We start from the raw sequence: 10,047 nt of genomic DNA on the forward strand, positions 1-10,047 counted from the left end.
AATTAATCTGCCACGTCATCATAACAAACTAACTAACAAATAACAGATATAAATACATCAGTTAACATCCCCCCCTCAAGGTGGATCTTGGTGAGCAACAAGATTCAACTTGGACAATAAAAACTGATGTACTGATGCGCCAAGAGACTTTGTAAAAATGTCTGCCAACTGAAGTCTGGAGGAAACAAATGTAGGAAGAATGAAACCCTTCTTGAAATGCTCACGAACTAAGTGGCAGTCAATGTCTAGATGCTTAGTTCTTTCATGAAAAACCGGATTTGCAGAAATGTGAAGAGCTGCTTTATTGTCACAGTAAAGCATGATAGGAGAAGAAACTGAAATCTGCAAATCTTTAAGTAAGTAACTGAGCCAGAGAAGTTCACATGTGGTAGAGGCCATGGAACGATATTCTGCTTCAGCAGAAGATCTAGAAACTGTAACCTTCTTCTTACTCTTCCATGATAAAAGAGAATTTCCCAAAAAAATGCAGAAACCAGTTACTGATTTTCTGGAATCAATACAGGAGGCCCAATTAGAATCACTGTATGCCAAAAGCTTGAGATCAGTGGCAGCAGGGTAGAACAGACCTAAGTTGGGACAACCTTTCAAATACTTGAGAACATGTAAAGCAGATTGCCAATGAGATTCTCGAGGAGCACTCAGAAATTGACTAAGCACATTAACTGAGAAACTCACATCAGGTCTAGTGATATTCAAATAAAGCAACCTCCCAATTAACCTTCTGTACTTATTAGGATCAGTGAGCAATGGACCATCAGAACCAGAAAGTTTGACATGAGAAGGTAAAGGAAAAAGAACTGGCTTAGCCCCAGTTAATCCTGAATCAGTTAAGATGTCTAGCACATATCTTTGCTGATTTAAAGTAATACCCTGAGATGTCCTATGAACTTCAATTCCCAGAAAATAAGTCAAAGGACCTAAATCCTTGATTGTAAAGTCTTTGTCAAGGAACTGCTTAACAACATTGAGTTCTTGAAGATTGTCTCCTGTAAGTAAAACATCATCAACATAGACAACCAAAGCCAAAAAATGACCTCCCTGGTGTCTTGTGAATAAACAATTATCATTCACAGATTGAGTGAAACCAATATGAAGTAATGACTCAGTAAATCTGATGTTCCATTGCCTAGAGGCTTGTTTCAGTCCATATATGGATTTGACCAATCTGCATACTTCATTGGACTTTGCTTTTGTATACCCCTGTGGAGGTAACATGTACACCTCTTCTTCTAATGTACCATGTAAAAAAGCATTGTTAACATCCAGTTGTTCTAGAAACAACCCCTTGGATGCAGCCAAAGCAATTAAAAGTCTGACTGTAACCAGTTTAGCTACAGGAGAAAATCTTTCTTTGTAATCCAAACCTTCTATTTGATTGTAACCTTTGGCTACTAAACGGGCCTTTAATCTATCAACAGTCCCATCAGCTTTGTGTTTCACTTTATACACCCATTTTGAACCAATAGCAATTTTATCAGCAGGTAAAGTAGTTAAAATCCAAGTGTTATTTTTATCTAAAGCATCCAATTCCAATTGCATAGCATTTATCCATCTAATATCTTTTTGAGCTTGATTATATGAAAAAGGTTCTTTAACAGTACTAGAGCATTCAGAGTCATGCAAAGTAGGTTTGGAATTGGACAGTAAAGAGTATTGAGGTAAAAGGTAAGGTTGACCAGAAATTGGCTTGACAGACTGAGCTGCATTTAAGTGATAGTCTTTGAACCAAGCAGGTTCTGTAGTTTGTCTAGTTGATCTTCTAAGAATTGGAATAGAATTAGGTGTAGTGGGAATTGGACTAGAACAAATAACAGGAGACACAGATGTAGAAGAAGATTGATGAGGTAAGATTGTAACATCAGTAAAAGAGGAATGAGAAGTTTCAATTTCAGAGGTAGAAACTGCAGGAAGGACTGATGTTTCAGAATATTGTGGAATTGCAGAATAGGGAAATTTATCCTCAAAAAAGTGACATCTCTACTGACAAAGTATTTGTCAGTCATTAGATTCAGCAATTTGTATGCCTTTTGAGTAGAGCAATACCCTAAGAACACAGATTTAATACCTCTAGCATCAAACTTATCTTTAGAAGGTAATAAATTCAAAGCATAACACAGGCACCCAAAGACTCTAAGATTTGAATAATCTGGAGGTCTAGAATAGAATTGTTCATATGGAGTTTTCCAATTTAAAATCTTCATAGGCATTCTATTGATCAAATAAGTTGCTGCTAACAGAAAATCACCCCAAAAATGTTTAGGCAAGTGTGCCTGAAGTCTCAGAGCCCTGGCTACCTCAAGTAGATGTCTGTGTTTTCTTTCTACCACACCATTCTGCTGTGGTGTATATGGACAGGTTATATGATGTATGATTCCTTTATCTTCTAAATAAGATGATAAAGTGGTATTGAGGAATTCCAGACCATTGTCTGTTCTTATTACTTTAATTTGTGTCTGATGTTGATTGGAAACCATTTTGAGAAAATTGATAAGAGTTTGGGTACATTCAAGTTTTTGTTTGAGCAGAAAAGTCCAAGTGACCCTAGTTCTGTCATCAACTATGGTTAAAAAATAGTGGGATTTTTGTTTGGAAGGATATTTGTATGGTCCCCATAAATCAATGTGTAAAAGATCAAAAGGGAGTTTGGTTTTAATCTCTGAATTGGGAAAAACAAGTCTGTGTTGTTTGGCTGCAGAACAGATTTCACAGGAAGTTTGAGATGGAAAATTATGAATCAAAGAAGGAAGATGAGAAAGAGTTGAAAAACTAGCATGACCAAGTCTAGCATGCCATATGGAAAAGTTGGAATGAACACTAGAAGCATTAACAAGAGAGTAGTTAGAATCAATAACAACAGATCCTTTATTTATATCAAATGCAGCAGAAAAATTATTCATATCACAAGTTTTGCTTACAAAACTATTAGAATCAAGTTTATACAACCCTCCAATTTGATTTCCTTGTGCTAGAATGGCTTCAGTCTTCAGGTCCTGTATGAGGCAACATTTTGAAAAAAATGTCACCTTAAAAGGATTGGTTTGAACTAACTTGCTAACAGATAACAAATTGTATTTGAAATCTGGCACAAATAAGGCATCTTTTAAAACAAGATCCTTATCAAGAACAACATTTCCTGTTTTGTTCACTGAATTAACTGAACCATTGGGTAGACAGACTCTAATGGGTTGTGGAAGGGTATTTTTGGTTGAAAGTAGGTTAGGATTAAAAGTCATATGGTCTGAAGCTCCAGTGTCTACTATCCAAGAACATTTATCATATAATTCAAAGGCACTAAAAGCATAAGATGAATGCATACATGCATATGTCAATGGATCTCCATAAGTTCTTTCCACAGTACCAGCAAACTTTCCTGAACTGTTCCCTGCCTCCATGGATGATTTCCCTTTAATGAACTTTAGCATTCCTGCCAAAGTGTTCTCCATCTGTTCATAGTTGACAAAACTTTCTGGTGGTTCCCAAGTTTCTCCTCTGTTCTCATAGTTTCCATCATTAGCATTGTTGCTGTTACCAGAGTAACTTTGAGTTTGTGCTGCCACTCTATTATACTGATGTTGTCCTTTTGGTTTATTACCTTTATACCAATCTGGATATCCAATAAGTTTGAAACATCCAGCTTTAATGTGTCCATCTTTGTTGCAATATTCACAATGTCCTTTCTCCTTATTATCTCTTTTGTATTCTTGACTGTATTTCTTCCTATTATCCCAGTTGTTCTTATTATGGCCTTGTGGATTTGCATAGAGTGCTGTGCTATCCACCAAAGGCATACTATTTCCACTGATCTGATTCTGCTTTTCTACTGACAATATCATTGAATATGCCCTGTTTTCATTAGGCATAGGATCCATCAACAATATCTGATTTCTAGAGTGTTCATACTCCTCATTCAGTCCCATCAAGAACTGAATCAACTTATCCTGAGAATTATAATCTGCTATTGCTTTCCCTAAACCACAAGTGCAATTCTTCATAACTCCACAAGTACAAGTAGGCATCACAGTCATACATCCAAGTTCATCCCACAAACTTTTCAATTTTGTGAAATAGACTGAAATTTCATCAGTTCCTTGGATCATCAGTGCTATATCTTTCTTTAACTGATAGAGCATTGGTCCATTACTCTGACCAAATCTTTGTTTCAAATCATTCCATAAATCTTTTGCAGATGATGCACATAAAAAAGCAGCTGATAACTCACGAGACATTGAATTGAGTAACCAGGAAATCACCATACAATCTACCTTTATCCATTGTTCATAACAATCTAATTCTTCATCAGGCATAACACATTTTCCATTTATAAACCTAGTTTTGTCTTTGCTCCTAACGCAATTTTCATAGTTTTACTCCAGCTAAAATAATTGTTGACCGTTAAAGGAGTACTCACCAGAGTCAGGTTCGGATGATCCGATGATTGCAGCAAGAGTGGATCTCCATTATAGAGATTTGAGTTTCTCATTGCATTTCGATTACCTCCATTGCTGTTGTTACTGCTATTTCCAGTATTCTCCATGTTCAATCAAAGAAAATTTTCTTATATTCTCTGTAGTCGTCTTCTTCAAGTTTGAAACCCTAGGATCTTGATTTTCCTAGTGCTCTGATACCATCTTGAATGAGAGAATTTGAGAAAGAATTTTCTATTATTGATTGAATCAATGAAAATGATTTACAAGAAAGAGCTTTATACTACAGCTCTCTGAGAAGAACAAAATAACTGCCTCACACACATTAAGCATGTGGACTGCCAGCTAAGCTACAGCTAACTAACAGCTAATTAATCTGCCACGTCATCATAACAAACTAACTAACAAATACTCCCTCCGTCCCAATAGAGTTGTCCACTTTACCTTTATCACATAGTTTAAGAAAAGCAATCATTGTTTATAGTTTTTGTAAAATTTTTCTTACTTTTCTTGTCATACCCCTATTTAATGTAGGGTCCACTTACAATTTACTTTTATTTGTGGACTTTAAATAGGGGTAATGTAGGAAAATTAAGTGTAAAGTTAGTTACTTTTTGAAAGTGGACAAGAGTTTTGGGACAAAAAAAATTCTCAAAGTGGACAACTCTATTGGGACGGAGGGAGTAACAGATATAAATACATCAGTTAACAAAGAGCACTCATGGAGATGGAGATGCTAAGAAACCTCGACTTTGGAGTCAAGATGACGAGATTGTTGTCTTACAAGGTATTCTTCATTTTTCTAAAGACACTCAAACTGATCCTACCAGGGACATTGCTTCTTTTTTCCATTCTATTATCAAATCCCTTCATTTTCCTGCTACTCTCACTCAATTCAAAGATAAGCTCATGAGATTGAAAAGGAAGTTCAACCATCATGCTCACAAAGATATGGCCTTTTCTAACACTCACTCTCAAAAAACATTCAATTTGTCTAAACAAATTTGGGGTGCCCAAGGATGCATTATTAGTGTTAACCCAAAAAAGATGTCTGCTTCTGAATTGGTTATGAATGTTGGCAACAAACCCGACTTCAAGACTCTTCCTTTCCTTAATATTGGTCTCACTCAAATGGGGGATTATGTGGTCATGAAGGCTCTCAAGATGCTCCACACACATGAAAAAGCCCACCTTCAAGCCAAGTTGAGGAAATTGCATGCGGCTGACTTGCAGCTATTTATTGATCGCCTTCAATTTCTCAAGGAACATGCGCAGCTGATCATCGCTTCCTATAACGACTGACTAGCATTTCGCTTTTGGGGAGGTACGAGTCGTGTCCTTTTATGCTTTTTAACTTCATATTTGGTTTGGTGGTATTCATTTTTATAGCTAACTCTGTTTTTTGTCTGCATAGTCACCACTGCCACGTTTAAGTATCGCTTGAATATGAAAATGATACATTGAGTCTCTTGTACACAGATTATATATGATTGAGCCATTGTGGTAGTTTAGTTAATGTGGTTGATTACCTTCTTATGAATCAATTGTAACTTTAATTTGCATATATGGTTTTAGGTGGATGGGAGATTTTTGCATATACGATGGTGGAAATAGCAGTAGCATCGTGCCAACCATCTTTGTGGATTTTTGGTGAATATTTTGCTTAAGTAGGAGATTTTGGCTTTTTGGGTTTATAATCAGCTAATATGACTGTTTATACATTGAATGGTTTGGATATGGGATGTTTTAATGTAAGTTAGCGCTCTAGTAAATGTTATCATGCTTTATATAGAAAGCTGTTACATGTTAAGTACAGCTACAGATTCAAAATTAATACAAGACTACTTTTTTGATCCCTAAAGAGGTTTTTTATTTTCTTTCATCTATGAAAAAGATGCAATTGCAGATATTTTGGTCAAGATGGGATGTTGTGTTGGGTGTTGCGAGGTTTATGTATTTCGCTTTTGCTCGTTTGTTTATTTAGAGTTTTATGTTCTTTGGCTGAGAGGTATTATTGGTGAATAAGTAGCTGCAAAAGTTTGTTTTTTGGTGTGAATTTGAAATCAAATGTTCAGCTTAAAGAAGTGTGCTTTTTGAGCAATAGATGGTAATTGGTTTGGTTGAATGATGTAAAAATTGGTATTGATTGCAACAAAATAATCTTGTTATACATGTCTTCTTTTTTAGCTTTCTTGACCTGGAAATGCTTGTTTGTCTTAGTGAGAGGCATAAAATTATGATTGAAATATTGGTACTGTTGGTCACATTTCATACAGCGAATGGCATGCCAACCAAGAAACCCCTCCTCCTATTGGTGATGATTCCAGAAGCCAACGATATCTTCAAGAAGATGAAAGGAACGGGCCTCATCCCTGAAGCCATCGCCGTGCAAAGATGGAACTTGTTCACGAAACCATTCCTGAACACTACTACCCCCAGAAAACACAGTTACCACGCCGCTGGTTTCGTATTGATAAATATAGGGGCATTTTGTAGTGGCGCTTATTACAGAGGTTTAAGAAACCCTTATAAATCTACTGACTGTTCAAAAGATTAATCAACTAGGTTTTAGAAAACTGTTCAGAAATTGTTTTTCAGAGACATCTTTTCCTCTTTTCTCTCTTCGGAGACAACATCAATACTTAATTGGTTAGACTATTGATCTACAAATCTAAGGTAATTTCAATTAGTTTTTTTTTTTTTTTTGTATGTTTTAGATTTAAATTCGTATTTTCAAATATCTATTTCAAGCTTTTTCCTTTTAAAGTTTTCATTGTTTTAGGTTTTGATAGATAGATTTGATTTTGAAATCACTTGTGAATTGCAGTTTAGATTCAAGATTTTTAGGTTGTCTTACTGAATTGCTAATTTATTAGTATTTGAAACTCTCTACAGTTTACTTTTTGTTCTCAATCAGTTAGTTCGAGTTTAATCTCTGTTAGTTGATTGATTCTCTGTTTTTGTTATGATCCTTTGGTATGGGTTTTGATATTAGTTGATCAATTCAGGTTTAATCATATCTTAGTTGATCAGTAATTAAACCTACCTCTTCAATTATTGAATGAACATTGCCTATATATTGCATATGATTCAGTTTCAGATTGTAAAATTCATGTAAATATCTATGTTTTGTTATTTTAATCTGAATCAGTAATGGATAATTGACATCCAGCAGAAACAAACATATAACTTTTGTATTGGTTTTTGATTCTTTTACCTCAAAAAGTTGCTTTAAAATAAGAGAAAACCTGGTGGCTGATGGGTATAACTGTTGATATGCAAAACAGTAGTAATAATAATGGTGGTGATTCTGCTAAGAGAAATTATTTATTGGGATTGAAATGCTTTATAAGGAGAAATTCTATTCTTGTCAAGAGAGAAGGTACTGAGCAGTTGGCCAAGAAGCTCTCTTTTATTGGCGTCATTGCCGTTAGTAATCTAATTTTACTTCTCGACTACTAATTTCATTCTGAAATTTAAGTATTTTTTTTATTTTTTCCCTTGTTTGATGGTTGATTTGTATTATTATTATTTTTGTTTTCAGAAGTTGGAGCTGCAATTGGATCTGGAGCATATTTTCTTGTTGGAACTGTTGCTAGAGAGCAAACAGGACCAGCTCTTACTATGTCATTCCTTATTATGCACAACTTGCTTGTCAGTGCCCTTCTGCTGGGAGTGCCTATCATTACACTTACATCTGCATTGGAGAAGGGTAAGATATAAGTTTTTTGCTTATCGTGGAACTCAGTTGTTGTAATACCATTGCTTGATAGAAATGCAAGAATAATCTAATACTTTCTGTTCAGGGTAGAACAATTACCAAAGTTCACAACTTTGACCAGGTAGTTAATATCTAACAGGAGACTGTTGTCTGTCTATTCCTGTGAATAACTGGGGTCAAGAGATCATGATGGAGATAACCCAAGCTCTATGCAACTCCAAGAGCTATCTGATGGCGAGTTGGCCAATCCAGTTGTTTCAAGCGCGTCCCGAAGGTTTTCGTTCGGCATGTACTCGTACACCAAAAGGCTATAATTCAAAGTCCAAGAGCTGTTTGTAGATTATATGCTGTTTACAGGAATTTGTCATGTAAGTCTGATTTCAAAATTATTTACAGCCATTGTGGTAGTTTAGTTAATGTGGTTGATTACCTTACTATGAATCAATTGTAACTCGTTTCCTTTAATATGCATATATGTTTTCAGGTGGATGGGAGATTTTTGCACAGACGATGGTGGAAATAGCAGTAGCATCTTGCCAACCATCAATCTGGATTATTGGTGAATATTTTGCTTAAGTAGGAGATTTTGCTTTTTGGGTTTAAATAGTGCATTTAATGGTTTGGCTGTAGGATGTTTTAATGTAAGTTAGCTCTCTAGTAAATGTTATGATGATTTATATAGCACGCTGTTACATGTTAAGTGCAGCTAAATTCAAAATCAATACAAGAGCACTTTTTTGATCCACAAAGAGGTTTTGCATTTTCTTTCATCTATGAAAAAGATATGCAATTGCAGATATTTTGGTCAAGAATGGATGTTGAGGTTGAATCTGCAGACATGTAGCCAAATTTTGTATAAAGTTATGTTTATGCGTTTTTCTTTTACTTGTTTGTTTATTTAGAGTTTTATGTTGTTTGCGTATTCTAATGATTGTTGCGAGTAGAAAAGTATTATTGGTGAAAAAGTAGTTGTAGAAGTTTGTGTTTAGGTGTGAATTTGAAATCAATTTTTGAGCTCAAAGAAAGGTCCTTTTTGATTCAAGAGCAACATATGGTAATTGGTTTGGTGGAATGATGTAAAATTGGTACTGATTGCAACAAAATAATCTTGTCATGTGATGTGATGACTTATATTTTACCTTCTTGACCTGCAAATGGCTTGTTTATCCCAGTGAGAGGCATAAACATATGTTTGGTACAGTGGAAACCAGTCGGCCACATTTTCGCGACATCACACATTTGGAAGAAATTCAGAGACCAGACTTACAGATAGGGTCATGAAGGCGGTGTAGATGGAAGAAGACAAAGTTTCAGGTTTGAAAGAATGAACTTTTCTGTATATCAGTGTCGAGGCAATTATGGTTTTAGTAGTGAAAGAAAAAGAAAGATAAGGCATGTAATCTGTGTTTCAAAGGCGTGGGTAGTATCGGATAGCTTTTTCCTTGGGCTGATAGAAACATTTCTATGTAAATTAGTGCTAATAAATGTGAGGGAAGTTGGTTATAGCAGAAGCAACTTCAGATAGTAGAGTGATGTAAGGTGAGAATGCAGAGGGAGATATGAGATGGGTACTGCCGGCCAAAGGTGTCGATGTGGATACTGGTTTCAATAGTCGGAATTATAAATTTGGCACTAGTGTGGTGACCCGTGACTGGAAATGACTGGGAGTAGAGGTCGGTGAAACATGTGCTACTAGAGATGAAATCAATCTAATTCCTTTTGAAATCATGTTTTTGCTTGTAATGATGTTGGTGTTTTAGCTCAGGATTGTTGTTTGGGTTTTCATTGTCAAAACTCTCTCTCCCATTAATTTCTTCATGCATCAAAGATTTTGTTTTTTCACAATGCCATTACAACAATTCCAACCAAAGCCCAGCCATT

The 10,047-nt window shown here is 35.5% G+C and overlaps 1 protein-coding gene across 1 annotated transcript; it reads left to right on the plus strand.

The window, feature by feature from the left end:
* The first annotated feature begins 4,553 nt into the window (after nucleotides 1-4,553).
* Nucleotides 4,554-9,063, plus strand: LOC126678289 (probable transcription factor At1g61730). The gene is made up of 7 exons (XM_050373191.1): nucleotides 4,554-4,604; nucleotides 5,151-5,769; nucleotides 6,021-7,121; nucleotides 7,733-7,874; nucleotides 7,990-8,157; nucleotides 8,252-8,534; nucleotides 8,651-9,063. The coding sequence occupies exons 1-2, from the start codon at nucleotides 4,554-4,556 to the stop codon at nucleotides 5,745-5,747; spliced, it is 648 nt and encodes a 215-aa protein (XP_050229148.1). The 3' UTR covers nucleotides 5,748-5,769; nucleotides 6,021-7,121; nucleotides 7,733-7,874; nucleotides 7,990-8,157; nucleotides 8,252-8,534; nucleotides 8,651-9,063.
* The last annotated feature ends 984 nt before the right edge of the window (nucleotides 9,064-10,047 follow it).

The sequence above is a fragment of the Mercurialis annua genome, linkage group LG4, assembly GCF_937616625.2.
Source record: "Mercurialis annua linkage group LG4, ddMerAnnu1.2, whole genome shotgun sequence".
Lineage (NCBI taxonomy): Eukaryota > Viridiplantae > Streptophyta > Magnoliopsida > Malpighiales > Euphorbiaceae > Mercurialis > Mercurialis annua.